The sequence below is a fragment of the Macrobrachium rosenbergii genome, chromosome 20 (assembly GCF_040412425.1).
Source record: "Macrobrachium rosenbergii isolate ZJJX-2024 chromosome 20, ASM4041242v1, whole genome shotgun sequence".
Lineage (NCBI taxonomy): Eukaryota > Metazoa > Arthropoda > Malacostraca > Decapoda > Palaemonidae > Macrobrachium > Macrobrachium rosenbergii.
This window is the reverse complement of record NC_089760.1, coordinates 16,791,985-16,807,981: the sequence shown is the minus strand read 5'-3', so window position 1 is coordinate 16,807,981 and position 15,997 is coordinate 16,791,985. Positions and strand designations below refer to the sequence as shown.

Genomic DNA, 15,997 nt, shown 5'->3' with positions numbered 1-15,997 from the left:
ACAATGGAGCATAAGATTAAAAAAAAAAAAGACCCAGTTTTACAAACAACAATGAAGATTTAAGAAGTATATAACAATTTTAATGCATACAAAGGCGTAATGATCGCTGGATCACTGAACAGAATACAGAAACTTTTATGTTAATGTGATATCTTGAAAAATAAGGCAATTAAGTTGCATTATTTGTTGCTTCTTCGCATACAATAATTTTACACTGAAAATGTTCATACAGGACAAGCAACCAACGTTTTCTAACTTTAATGTAATTTGATAGATGGGACTTGTTCATTCAATTTTCCAAGAATCTCCGAAGAGAAATAAAGAAGTAGTCAGTGATTAGTGACTCACATTCATCCTCTGAGTGCCACATTAAGAATGAATCCCCCAGCAAAACACTTTCATAGAGTTACACCTATACTGTACAAGATTCTCATCTGCAACTCGTTAATCTTATTTACATATGATACACCATACATTTTAATCATGTGCACTATCCGGGTCTCAAGCACTTGTCGTCCTGTTTCTAGTTTTATGTGCATATCTAGTAAGTAAATGTTAAAAATAAACGATAAATGTATAGCGATAAGATACCGGAAACGACACCATTTAAAAAGAAGCCGGGCGAGAATCCAAATATCAGTTACAGTTACTGGAATACATATGCGTACTCGTTTACAGTAGGTCAGTTTGGAATTTAAGTTGCGAAATGAATAACGTATGAGATTAGACTGAGAACTCCACTCCCAGGAGTCATCATTTGTGTGTGTATGTGTGTGTGTGTATTTCTTGTAATATCGATCGGTAGCTGGAAAAATTGAGGACAATTGACCCAAATTCTCAGATGACAAAAGGGTAGTGTTTGAGGAGAGAAGGAAAATCTTCTGCAAAAATAGGAGTAAGTATGGTCAAATAGAACTGGGACTTGGGCAAAATAAAACTATGGAGCTCCGTATGTTGCACTAGATGTAAATAAAACAGACCTTGAACTCTGGGGATCCGGTGACTCAACAAGTGTCTAGGAATACTGAATATCTCGGGCCATAAATGCTATGTCATGCAAAGTGAAAATGCAGGACTGCTAGAAATGACAGAATTCATGTTGATTTATGCAGGCGGTAACAAATCTAGAGCTGAGTTATGAGAATTCCTTCAAATTTACACAAATTTATTCGTATTTTGAAAAAAACATAGGATTAAAATAGTTGAGCTCTTGGAATTTTACTAATTAACTCAAGAGAGGGCTCCTTTTCTCAAAAACTAGACGTGGTCTTAAGATCCATAGATGCTGAAGCAAAGGCTTTAAAAAACTTCTTCTTGCGATGATCCAAAAATTTCAGAATGATAGGAACGTGCACGTGCGTAATATCTTCATACGCATTCTAGAACACGCTAAAGAACATTTATATAATCTATAGTTTGATTCATGAAGCATCCTTTCACGAAAGTAACTCTGTAATTTGATATCTAATCAGCAGTTTACGCAAACGCCAACAGAGACGGCTTTAAATGTAAAGAACATTAAGTTTAAAAGGCACGTACTTGTAGGTTGGAGCATTTTATTGTTATCCTTGTCTCATAGGAGTGTCTGAGCATTTACAGCCGGGATTATTGACTACCGAAGATTGCCAAATGCTGCGCGAGTCATCTGTCCTCGCTTGAATAACGAGCTAAGGCTTCAGAGCTTTAATTTAAAATGATGTTCAACATCAGAAACCTCTAGACTTTCCTGGAGTTAAGAAGAGCCCGAGTTGTTAGTTAGTTGCCTCTAGCAGTTAAGAGTTTCTTTGGCTTCTTGGGACGGGTCAACGGACACCCAGAATTTTCTATAATACATACTTACACGCATACTCAGCGCACTTGCATATTTCAAAATCCATATACATAGAATGCAGTCTAACACTCGTGTATTAGTAAAATCAAGATAGATACTCTATCTACCTATATACATATATATACTTATATATATATATATATATATATATATATATATATATATATATATATATATATATATATATATATATATATATATATATATATATATATATATATATATATATATATATATATGTACAGTATATACATACCCATACACATATATACAAGATATATATATAATACTAAAGCACGTGTGTTAGATTGCACTCTATGTACATGAATTTAGAAATGTGCGAGTGTGATAAGTATGCGTGTATGTATATATTATAGAAGATTCTGGGTATTCGTTAACCCATCCCATACACAAAACACACATAATACATACATACATACATATATATATATATATATATATATATATATATATATATATATATATATATATATATATATATATTATTGTTCTAAGATCAATGAATGACCATCTACTTTACATTTATAGGGATCTGGCAATACTCAGATAATTGCTTATGATATAGGCCAATACAGAGGTCTTCCCACTCTGGTTAGGAATGTTTTGTCTTAAAGATATCCCGGAGACACAAACCCTAGGTATGTTTTCCTGTCATTGTTATTAAATGAGCTACTGTGGTATGAAAGCACCATGAAAAATGACGGTTAGTAAAACTAATGAGCGGCGAATAAGCTGAACCTAATATTTTCAACGAAATTTGCCCTTAGAATGAGATTCCTCTTCTCAAGCGTTCGAGAATAAGGCGCCATAAATTATAGAATAAGGCTATGCTATGCGCCCCTACTATCATGATACAAAAATTCGCATTTAATGTATAGCAGTTTTCGCCTAATGCGAACGCCTGCTTACCATGTTTCTGAGAAACATTCTTATGAACTTTTGTCATCGAGAATAATATAAGCCGTGAGGCGAGTTTGCCAAGCCGCGCACAATTTGTCTAGAGAGCCGTTATAAGGATTTTCTTATTACCCGAAAACTTGTTACGCGCCTAGCGGCAGGCCAGCCAATCAGCGCTTTTGTTATTGTTGCGTGACATTCAATCTATGCGCGGAGTATTCCTTAAATTATTGCTATTTACGGTGGGATTATTAATCATCGAGCGATAATTTTACAGCAATAGTCAGTTTAGACAGCGTAGACCCAATGGTAGTGTGTTATGTGCTGAATCGTTCCCGGATAGTAGGAAAAAAGCAAAAAGTGAAATATCTTGTGTCGTGTTCCAATAATAGTGATGATTATGAGCGTTTTTTGATGATAGATCTCAATGATAGTGTCATTATTGAGCAAGGCAGTGTCATAATAAGAAGGTTTGCAAAGAGGCAACCAGTGATACTAAAGATAAGAATATTCAAGGGGAGGCTAATAGCCTAGTGTGTAAAGAAAGCGAGAAAGATCTCGTTATTTTTAAGATTATAGTGGCAGTGACACCTCAAATGACAGACGAATGCGTCTAAGGCCGTAGAAAACAGGAAGGTGAATTGAGCTCCTCAGTTACCTTCGTTGCAATTCATGCAGTAACCTGTCTGAGGACTTGAGTTGCCCAGGAAAAGTTGTTTGAGGTAGGAACAAGAGGGGACCCTGTAAGGACTGGGGAATGAGCGACATAATGGCTGGGTGTTAACTGGTTTATTGGTTGTTCCTTACTGAGATAAATGTACAGAATCTTGGAAGATGTTATTGACGTGTGCGAGCGGTAATGTAGCGTCTACACACAGACAGGTAAAACGGACATAAAGGTTCAGACATCTGTGTTTGTCGGCAGACAAACAGATGGCGATATCAAGAGACATGATTAACATACGGTGATGAAACATACATCAGTGGAAGGGTCAGAAATTCTACATATGGCCAATTGCATGAGATTCAAGACAGATTAATGGATACAATGCAATAGCATAATAAATGTGAAATGGAGAGACCTTTGGCGTCTTCACAAACAGAAACATACACACAGTTTGATACAGAAGATTCGTTGGAACATTATGAGTACATGATTAGAATGCTTGCATGGCAATGCAAGTAGTGGTGATTGTACATACATTAAGACAACAATGCTTAAGGAGAAACAGACGGAAATATTGTATGGTTGAAATCGCGTTCCTGTAGAGAAAGAAGACGAGATGCTCCTGTTTTGTCCTGTCGACTCCGATGATGACGATCGACGAACACACGAACACACACGTGTTTGGAAGAGACAGCGTCGGGGCTCTTACAAGTACTCTCCCCCAAGACGTGTGTAACGTCTGATTGTTTGGAAGAGACGGCGTCGGGGCGACGGGCTCTTACAATGTTCCCCCCACAAGCGAGGCATCGATGCGGAAATTGTCTTGGCGACAATTGTAGTTGGCTCGAAGGGCTTGGGCTAGGGGCGGGTAGGAGGCTGAAGGGCGGCACCGACCAGCAGGAGCTCGAGGAGGACGGGAGCTGGTTGAAGGGTGACGTCGGATGATCCTTCGGTGGCCGGCTCGAGGGCTGAAGGATGACGGCGGCTGATCCTTGGTAGCCAGCTCGAGAGGGGCGGCAGCAGGCTGAAGGATGACGTGGCTGGTCCTTCGTTGGTCAGCTCGTCCAGTACGAGTGCGGGGGCGGCTTCAGGTTTCCTGGAGGAGGTATCCAGGGCTCCGGTGGTGGAGTGGGTCATCTCGGAGGGTCGGACTAATACTGAGAACTCAGGAACGGCGGGAAACAGCGAGGCGGCGAAGGGTCAATCGGCGCGTGGGTCGTCATCTTGGGTCGGCCGGGTCCTTCGAGTCACTCCGGGGTCACCAGTGTAAGGACTGGGGAATGAGCGACATAATGGCTGGGTGTTAACTGGTTTATTGGTTGTTCCTTACTGAGATAAATGTACAGAATCTTGGAAGATGTTATTGACGTGTGCGTGGTAATGTAGCGTCTACACACAGACAGGTAAAACGGACATAAAAGGTTCAGACATCTGTGTTTGTCGGCAGACAAACAGATGGCGATATCAAGAGACATGATTAACATACGGTGATGAAACATACATCAGTGGAAGGGTCAGGAAATTCTACATATGGCCAATTGCATGAGATTCAAGACAGATTAATGGATACAATGCAATAGCATAATAAATGTGAAATGGAGAGACCTTTGGCGTCTTCACAAACAGAAACATACACACAGTTTGATACAGAAGATTCGTTGGAACATTATGAGTACATGATTAGAATGCTTGCATGGCAATGCAAGTAGTGGTGATTGTACATACATTAAGACAACAATGCTTAAGGAGAAACAGACGGAAATATTGTATGGTTGAAATCGCGTTCCTGTAGAGAAAGAAGACGAGATGCTCCTGTTTTGTCCTGTCGACTCGATGATGACGATCGACGAACACACGAACACACACGTGTTTGGAAGAGACAGCGTCGGGGCTCTTACAACCCCAACACCAGGAAAATAATTGGCCGTTGTAGGTGCGTTCATGGACGCACTCGACTTCCGCCAGTTTCTTCCAGCCACTACACCCGCACCAGATATTTTTAGTCACACCTGAACATCAGGGCACTGTACGAAAAATACCTTGATTGGATGGATGTCAGCCAGCCTGATGGCGCCATTGTGAAACTATGAAACTAGAGATTTTCAGTCGTCAATGTAAGATCGGTTTTCGATGTGTGAAGAAGGATGCATGCAACAACTTGAGCAGCTCACGAAAACTCCTGTTGATGGGAGGCAGATGGGAACAAATGTGTCTCACCTGGAACGAAGACAGTAGACAGTTAATAAAAAAAAAAATGTCTGTGGCTCCCAGTGTCTTGAAAATTGTTACTCTGTGGCAACGACTGGGCTGGATCTTTGTCGCCATAGGTTTCAAGCAGACCATGCAGTAACCTCGTCTTTCTATCAACTCAGTGTACCATAAAAGCAAATTGCGGCATAGTCTTTTCAGCATAGCCGGCCTCCCCTTACTCCTTGTTGATGTCTAGTTAACGCAACTAATTACTCTATGAAAATAACCAATATAAGAACTTGTCAACTTTGGTGAGTGAAATCATTTTGTGCCGTTATCCATTTTTACATGTCTATTCATTCATTAATGATTATTTTTTATACATTAATCACCATTATCTTCATCACTAATCATTATTCCAGGTTTGTTAAGATTATTTACTTGTTTACTAATGTTCATTGATGTGACAACATTTTTGGTATTTAAGTTTTTTTTTTTAATTGGTGGGAAGGGATTTGGAGCATTGTTAAACAACATAAAGTAACAATACAGTCGCGATTTACTCAGTTTCAAAGAGTGGAGCATAGCAAGTTGTTTTGAGTGATGGATCTCCATGTTCTTAAACGGTTCATTTAATATTTAATGGCACGTGAAATTATTATGTCAACTTTATGGTTATACATGTAATCTTGCACTTTTTCTTTTGTCACTTTGATATTGGCTCAGTAGGTCGCAACGTCTCCAAAACAGCGTTATATATCTCTGTACGGAATTAAATGCATTGCCATAATTTTAATAAAAACGGAAAACAAGGCAAGAGGTTTCGCCAACTAAATTAATCGCATGATCAAATCATGACCATCCACTCACTCACTTTCGTTCATATTTTCTCCAGGATTCACGAAGTCGAATCAAAATACTTAATATGCTTACAAGAAGCTGATGTAATTCTTCCTAGAACATCTTGGAAATGGTTTCACATAATAAAAGAGGTTGACTTGTTGATTAATTTGTGTAAACTGGCGTTATAACGACTGTGGTCATCTACTTCGGAAAGAATTATTTAGACTAAGACAAAACAAAACAGAAAATACATGTAAAGAACGGGCTGTATTTATACGCAAAAGAAAAAAATATATATATATATATATATATCTATATATATATATATATATATATATATATATATATATATATATATATATATTTATAATATATATATATATATATATATATATATATATATATATATATATATATATATATATATATATATATATATATATATATATATTATATTCAATTGATTAAAATAAAATGTTTTTGAATGATTAAAATTACAATTATGAGTCTCTACAAAGCAGGAAGTAACCTAATAAAATCTGAACGCTGCTTTAACTGTATCAAGGGATGTGCAAAAACCAAAAAGCAATCGTAATGAGAACAGAATTACGTACAGAACTAAGAAAAGGAGGAAAAGAAGAAAAACATTTCATGTGCGCCGAGATTTGCAAGAAAAAATTGAACTGTACTACTACCCCCATCAGTGACGACAGATTGTGAGGGAATTGCATAACGGCGTCTCCCCAACGCCCTCGGGATTCCATTTCAGCGTTTCCGTCAGAGCGAGTCTGTAGGCGGCGCCGCAGGGTCTCCTTGCAGGTGGTCAGTCTGTCCCTGACGTCGTTCTCCCAGGCGTTACTTCGCGGAATAAAAATAACAGTAATTAACTTTAATATTTAGAATGGGCATGTATGTTGGTATGTATTAAGTTTACAATGGCCTACTTGCTAACACGGCGTCCCATTTGTGAAAGATACGGGAACCAAAGCCGAGAGAAGAGTTTTTGAGTAGAAATGGAGTGAAGGTTTGAGTCACGTAATCTCATTTTCTTTTTTATCTCTTGACTTGTGAAATTGGGAAGATTACAGATTGCCTTTCTGTTCAGTTATTATTCAGGTGGCAGTCGTCATTACCGACGATGTAACAGAGGGAGGATTGATCAGCTGGAATCTTTGCCTCAGTAAACATTTTGGGGCTAGCAGATGAGGTCAGGTTAGGGAGAGAGAGAAAGAGAGAGAGAAGAGAGAGAGAGAGCGGACGGTAATGGGGATACAGTGGCTCTGTCAATGTCCTAGCATGGTCCTTTGCTATCATATAACTGATGGACATATTAAGATAAACTTGGCTCTCCTTGTCGTTTAATTGGATGTCTTCCATTGTTACAAGTATTTTCAATCTTAATTCTTTTATTGTTTTGACATTAAGAAATTGTGGTCGGAGCTAGACGAAAAAATAATCAACACATGCAAAGGTTTCCCTCGACCATTCTCAGACTTGGGGGCTGTCGAAGGAAGGGGTATTTATACCATTCGGTAATGAAAGAGATATGGGTGACTTGGGCGTATTAAGCGGCTAATGTTAAGGTTAACGAAGTGTTCCTTGAATCATTCTGGATTCAGTAGCAGAAGTATGGATATGACAGTGGTTGTAGTCTTGTTGTTTTCTGCAGTGCCAACCCCTACTGTGGGAACTTGTTGAATGTTGAAAAAAGAATCGAATTTTTCATGGCTTAGTTATCTCTAACATATATTTTCGATAAAGACATGTTTGATAGGTGAAAGTCATACTGCTGACGGAGATTAAACAGGTACAATATTTCAAGTGGTAGACAGGCAAACAGACCAAATCAGTTTGTGGCTTTTAATGAGATAAGAAATTAGAGTATAATTATTTGAGAAAGAGAGAGAATCATGCACTGAAAATGTAACAGTGGAGAGGTAACTGATGAAACTCTATCCCAAAACACAAAATAACAAGAAACTTGCCTCCTACCGACTGCTTTGGTTAAACATGCAAATCTGATCTGCCTATTTGACTTTTATAACGTCCATCCAGCAGACACGGATCCGGTTCAGCATTCAAATCAAATTAGAAAATGATGAGGATTAAGGCTGCCATTTTTAGGAGAGATTTGTGGGAAGCAAAATTCACGATGCAAATGGATGAGACGATGAAGGAAACTGAGATTGTTTTAAAGTTGGAGAGAGAAAGAAGAACATTTTTTAATTTTCGGAAAGAGAAAACACTACGGCCCTGTAAGAGCGAAAGAGAAAAAAGGATTTTTTTAAAATTAAGAAAGATTACAGGTTGTTACAGAGGTACACATTTACCTGCTTCTATGCTAGTCATGTGGGCTTGGTCTTTTTGGAAGCTGAAATCACCACGAAAAAGGAAAGTGTGAAATTTTGGCGATACGAAACAAAAAACATGCCAGCTTAGGACGAAGTGTCCTTTTTGAATCGGAATAAAAAATTCCCGCTTGAATGTACAACGCCGACACTTGTGGTGTGCGCCTCTGAATATTTAATGGATTTATTCTGTTGAAATGCTGAGACTTTAAATGCTCTTTGAAAAAATAGGTTGAGCAAGAGGACGAAAGAGAACATTTATAAATTAGTTTGTGTAACCGATAAACTTATACTTGGATATATTACTGAAGTTGTAACTTGTCGTTTAATTCGCCTTGATGCCTGCTTCTTCTAGAAATGTATACGTGAATATCAGTCCATTCTTAGAGGTATGATAAGTGTTATTGTTATAAGTTTTAGCAGTTTTTAACGCACAAAACAATGAGGCTAAGAAAATCATCACAGAAAAAAGGTTAAAACAAAATTACGGCAATTTCGTAAGTGGGTGAGCATTCCTGTAATGGAAGAAATGCCTCGTATTTCTGAAGACTTCAAAGGTCTCAGAATTAACTGAACTGGCAAAAGGAGAGCGAGGAGGATTTGGAAGAAACAAAATCTCGCGCGCGAAAAATAGGTGAACAGGAAGTCATACAAGTTAACCATCAGCCGTCTGTAAAGAAAAGAAAAAAAAATAGAGAGGAAATGAGAAAATTGGATTGAATAGGGAGACAGTATGTTTGAAACATACTTTTTTTTCTCTCCTTTCTTTTAGGCGATGATCTATTTAAGACTGCCAGATTAGATACAGAAAAAAGTTGGAATTGCAAGAATCTGTCCTTTGATACTGAAGATTTCTCATGTCAGTTTCAATTATATTCTTTTTCCGCTACGAATAAATTTATCAAGGTTTGATAGCTTGATGGATTTGAGATATGTATTTACAAATGGCAAGGTAAGTCACATTCTCAAGCGAAGGCCATATTTAAGGATATGAACGATTGTACAGTATTTTCTTTTGAGATTGATGAATATCATCTTTCTCGAAGAGAGAACTGTCAGTTTTCGTTGATATAATACGAAAACTAATCGGGAGGCCGAAAGAAAAGCTCAAAAAAACCATTCCTCGATGTTTATGTTGCTGTAGTAGCCTGAGCTGTTTTCACATGAACTTAAAGAGAAATCCATCTGTAGCTTTTTTGTCATTAATTCATAACCCTTGTCGTTGAAACGGATAAGATTTAGGACCTGATTAAAAAAAAAAACTGTGTTTTAACTATGTGGAAAACAAATATCGAATCAGGAAATCTAGTGAATGGAATTTTTCTCCACATCTTGCAACTTTAACCCTTATCTTTTCTCTCTTCATCTTTCCAACAGTCTTCATTGGAGTGGTAATTGGAGGAGCGGCTGTTATATGGCAGACATTCTTCACACCCTCGCCAGGGATCATTTATAAACCAGACAGTGTCTATGACTTCATCATCGTCGGGGGTGGAACAGCGGGCAGCGTATTAGCTGCCAGACTGAGTGAGGTAGAACACTTCAAAGTCCTCCTCATCGAATCAGGACCAGAGGAACCCTGGCTCTCGAACATCCCCTTGGCCGCACCCCTTCTTCAGAGATCGAGGTTCGACTGGGCGTATCTGACGGCACCCCAGCAGAAATCGTCAATGGCTATGAACGACAGGGTAAACAGCAACAGCTTTTGTTTTTCCGATGCCATCCTTCTTGTCTGTCACACCGATATTTACAATGACAAAAAAAAAAAAAAAATCGTAGAATTCTGGAAGAGAAAAATAGTTTATAGAAATATCTTCATTTGTTAATGTATCAATTACACATCGACATTAAAACCCAATAATTAATTTTAAACCCATACGCCGAAAAATATGGCAAGTCCGTCTGAACCAGGCTTCCACACTTTCAACCTCACATAAAATCTTCCTCCTCCTTTTCACTCTATTCATATAAGTACCAGAGAAAATACTCTTAAGGTACGAATAAAAAATTATATTCTATTAGAATGCAGTATTTTAAACAGACGTAGGGGACGAAAATGAAGACTATTTTTTCTCGACCACTCTGTTAACGTACTCTGTTTCATTTTTATTTTATTTATATATATATATTTTTTTGCTTGATCTGATTTTTGAAAAATGGAAAAGTAATCTTTCGATGTCTGCAGAAGCATTTCCCCGGAACATCAAGGGTTTAATCAAGGGTTAAAAAGACAGTATCCTTACTGAAGTTGTTGTTACTGATGTTAATCAAGTTGAATTAACCTTATCACAATGCACATTGATTATTGATGAATTCTGTGTATCGTGCCTTGAGGAATAAGTGAAGAAAATCTATTTCAGCAATCTCCCGTAGGTGGGTAATGCCGTCGGTGTACCTCATGCGGTGCACTGTGGGCATTACTTAAGGTTCTTTGCAGCGTGCATTCGGCCCCTAGTTGCAACCCCTTTAGTTCCTTTTACTGTACCTCCTTTCATATTCTGTTTCTTCCATCTTACTTTCCACCCTCTCCTAACAATTGATTCATAGTGCAACTGCGAGGTTTTCCTCCTGTTACATATCTTTTAAACCTTTTACTGCCAATTTCCGTTTCAGCGCTGAATGACCTCATAAGTCCCAGTGACTGGCCTTTTGCCTAAATTCTATATTCAATTCAATATTTCAGCAATCAGCTTGGCCTCGGGGCCGAGTCCTGGGTGGCAGCGGAACCATCAACTACAACATCCACATGTACGGTTCCCCGCAAGACTTCGAGGCGTGGGAGAAGGAGTTCGGGGCCACGGGATGGGGATTCAGCGAAATGAAGAAATTTGCTAACATGGCCGAGTGCTGGAGGCTAAGACCCAAACTGTTCAAGGTATGTTTAACTCTTCCAAGGAGTTTAAATTTTTTAGTTCTATTTGTTTTGTATGCTAGCAAAATTTAACAAAAATTTTACCTGTGGTGAACCTCTTGACTGGCAACAAGTGATAAATTAGGAAGAGATAAGAACGTAACCTTATAATGAATAGGAACCTTTTTACATGCTTTTATTTAACCTTGACTTCTGTGTCTGTCTGTCGGTCTGTCTGTCTGTCCTGAAATCTTGTAACTCAATTTTCGACTGGTCACTTCGTCCGTTGGACTTGAAATTTTGCATGGTTACTCAATCCCGGTGACAATGCAACCTTACATGATCAGTAGGTCAGCAGTGACCTCTAGTGACCGTACAGTGACCATTCCCAGTATCTCAGGATTTGTATGAAACTCTTCGGATTTTTCACAACTTCTCTGACTCGGAACAGCTATTCTGACAATTTCAGTTGGAGTTCGTCAGGATAGTTCCACATCCCGCTTGCTTTGTATTTTGTATGTATGGATGACCTTATTAAGTTTCTTAAAGAAAATTATAACTCTGATGGCTTTTTGTCATAGCTGTATTTGCTTGTTTTGATGGGTGATACTGTCCTTCTTGCCACAAACAGAATAAGCATTGTAAATAAAATATCTTTAATGAAACAATATTGCAATAATTGTGGTATGAAAATTAATGTAGCTAAAACTAAGTTTTTTGTTATCAACTGGACGGAGCAGGATCAGGAAACAACTGAGGTTGAAGATCTTGTAGTGGATTTGTGCACCCAGTACACTTAATTGGGTTCAGTTTTTACTGCTGATGGCTCATTGTCATCCTCGGTTATGGCTTATGCCCAGTCCAGGGTGGCACATGTCAATAAATTGTTTCGTTTCTAAGTAAAAACAATGGCATCCCATTTGTTGTCAAGAAGAGAGTCTTTGATGCTGCTTTAATGTCTACCATTCTGTACGGGTGTGAGTCCTGGCTGAATGCTGACCTGAGGCCGATAATAAAACTGAGTAATTGGGCTCTGAAACTGCTACTTGGTGTTAGAAAAACTACTTGTAACGATTTATGTTATATTGAATCAGGGTATCCAACGTTGCAGGCAAAGAAAGTTTATCTCCAATGTCAGAGATAAACACCGTATTGAATAAAACATATCTCCATAAACTAATAAATGCTAGAGCAGATGATGTCAAAGTCGTTATGGAGACGCTGCAGCATGATATTTTGAATCCCAAACACGAGAGGATTTCATTCACCCGCTTCAGACTTTCATCCCACTCCCTGGCGGGGGATGTCGGTAGGTGGATAGTAGGGGCCGTGGCCTTCTACCGATGGAGGATTTGTGTACTTGTGCCATACAGACAGACAGAGGCACATGTAGTGCAGCATTGTCCAAGAACCCAGAATATACGACATAATTATAATTTTACAAGTATTGAGGACATATTTTCGAACCATCTTGATAAGCCAGAACAGTGTAAAATGACATTTAATTCTGTCTTCATAAGTATGAGAAAAGAACTGAGAATTTTTAAAAGGTGTCATTCGGCATGTTGGATGTTATGATTTGTTTTTGTTTTTTGTTTTTTTCTAGAGTATATCTAGTTTTGTGCTTTGCAAGGTAAGTTGTAGTTAAGGTTCTGCTTAAATGGTTATAAGGTTTTCGTATATTTAGCTGCATTTACAGTTTTAATTGTAAAAATAAACACGCTGAAAATATTATATAGCATGGTTTCAAGTGTTCTAGTTTAGATGTGTTTTTTGATTCTAAGGATTTCTATGTCCATTTTGAGTTACTTTTGTTGGACCACATACAAGAGCTTGTAATTCTAATTGTATTATGTTGTGGTCAATAAACTTCTATCTGTCTGTCTATCTATCCTCTGTATAACCCCTCTTCCTTCCCTCTTCCATCTCCCTCCCCCTTCCCCATCCCCAGCACACGATCGTGTTAATTTAGCTGTGTCCTCCCGCTCCTCTTCCCTCCCCTCCCCTCCCCTCCCTCCCCCAGCATATGATCAAGTGTTAATTTAGCTGTGTCCACCCCCTTCCCTCTTCCATCCCCTTTCCCCTCCCCTCCTCTTCCCCCGGGGTGCATACAATAAAATTTTAATTTAGCTATCCTCCCCTCCCCTTCCTGTCCCCCTTCCGAAGCACACAATTAAGTGTTAATTTAGCTGTGTCCTCCCCCTCTCCTTTCCTCTTCCATTCCCTTCCCTCTTCCATCCTCCTCCACTTCCACCTTCCCTCCCCGTCTCCCTCCCCTCCCCTCTTTTCCCCCTCCCCCGTTCCCCCTCCCCTTCCTCTCCCCTTCCCCTTCCGGAGCACACGATCAAGTTTTAATTTAGCTGTGTCTCCCCCTCCCCTTACCTCTTCCATCCCCTTCCACTTCCCCCTCCCCTTCTCCCACCCTCCCTCTCACCCCCCTCCCTCTTCCCCCTCTCCCTTCCCCTCCTCCACCCCAACTCTCCTCTTGCCCCTCCATCCTCCAATTTTCCTCCCCTTCCCCTTCTCCCTCTCCTCTTCTCCTCCCCCTCCTCCTCTCACCTTCCATCTTCCCTCCCTCTCCCCTTTCCTCCTGTCTCTTCCCCCTTCCCTCTTCCCTCCTCTTCCCTCTCCCATCCCCTCACCTTCCCCTTCCCCCATTTCCTTTCCCCTCACCTTTCTACTCCCCCTCCCCCTCTCTCTTCCCTCTCTTCCCCCTTCTCCATACCTTCCTACTCCCCCTCCCCTTCTCTCTTCCCTCTCTTCCCCCTTCTCCATACCTTCCTACTCCCCTCCCCCGTCCCTCTTCCCTCCCTTCCCCTTCCTCCTTCCCCCTTCCCTCTTCCCTCTTCCCTCACCCTCCCCCGTAAGCGGATATCAGTTTCGTTAACTACGGTACAATTATAAATTGGTTACAATTTCTGCCAAAACTAAAAATTATAAAATAAAAAAAAATATTTAAAAAATTTCATAGGTATGCTTTTATTAAACTGCACTAAAAACTAAATAATTTTTTTAGACCTGGATTTTCTTATAATTAATCATGTCTACAAAGATTTCTTGTAGCAATTCCTCCTATGTTTGGGGCCCACGCTTTTAGTTTTGTAGACATGATTAATTGTAAGAAAATCCTAGTGTGTCTCAAAAAATAATTTTTTTACTTTTTAGTGCATTTTAATAAAAGCATGTTATACAATTTTTTTTTCTTTCTAATATCCCAGGCGTAAGAAGCTGAAACCTTACGTAACCTTACCGTAGATTTTGGTAACCACATTTGATAATTACTGTACTGATAAGAAAAAACTCAAAAAACTTAAAATTTCGACCCCACCAAATAACCGTTTCTAGGCGATAGAAATATGTTCTTATAGGGGTCTGGCATTGGCAAAGGTATGTGATCTCTCAGTGCTTTGTCGCCTTCTCAGGATTGATTATGCCATCCATTTCGCATAGGCTTCCATATATATATATATATATATATATATATATATATATATATATATATATATATATATATATATATATATATATATATATATATGTGTGTGTGTGTGTGTGTGTGTGTGTGTGTGTGTAATGTATGTGTGTTCGTGCGTTTGTTATATTAAAAAAATTATGTAAAATTGCTTATATTTGACATCAAAATTATGCCACTTAAATCTCAATTTTTTCAGTGGCAAACTGGTACTTATTCGCAAGCAGTAATAGTTGGTTGCACCGTTAAACACCTATGTCGTCATTCGAATAATAAAAGATAATTATCTCTGCATTCTACAGCAGGATATGTGTGTCGCCGATGCCACCGAGCAACAGAAATCCAGTGGTTGCAACAGCACCACCAGTGATTCGGAAAGCGAGGGAAAGCACGTCAGACAACCCCAGGATGCAGTGCAGTGCTACGATCCTCCTCTCCGGGTAACCACCGCGAATTCCACTCTCTCCTACGTCTTCCTTGAGGCTGGAAAGGAGTTGGGTAAGATGCTGCAAGTAAAAGTTTGCTTATTACAATGGATTTCCGCCTAATGCTAGGTCTGTTCTTACTACTCGTACAACGGCACCAAGCCTACAACTACGAGTATATTGTGAATCAGGATTAATAGAGTACAGGGTTAGTCCGCTTCTGACCAAAATAAGGACAATCTCGCGCATGTCGTCGTGTGGCTAGACATTCTCTCAACTCATGTTATTCTCTGCTTTGGCTGTTGTTCACTAAATGCTGCAAATCGATTCTTTCTTCAGTTACCTTACTTCTTTGCCAACTTCTCACTCACATGCAGACATTCTGTATGGAAGACTTTAGTTTACCACACCAAATGGCTACATCCCCATCGACATTGGCGTGGAAGATAGTG

General features: G+C 39.2%; 1 protein-coding gene across 1 annotated transcript in view; it reads left to right on the top strand.

Moving 5' to 3' along the window:
- The window catches only part of LOC136849082 (neither inactivation nor afterpotential protein G-like), a 46,311-nt gene that overhangs the window by 11,941 nt on the left and 18,373 nt on the right, over positions 1–15,997 (top strand). The window contains exons 3-5 of the mRNA XM_067122016.1: positions 10,175–10,485; positions 11,481–11,672; positions 15,423–15,618. Of these exons, the coding sequence (XP_066978117.1) occupies positions 10,175–10,485; positions 11,481–11,672; positions 15,423–15,618 (699 nt within the window). The remainder of the gene's footprint in view (positions 1–10,174; positions 10,486–11,480; positions 11,673–15,422; positions 15,619–15,997) is intronic.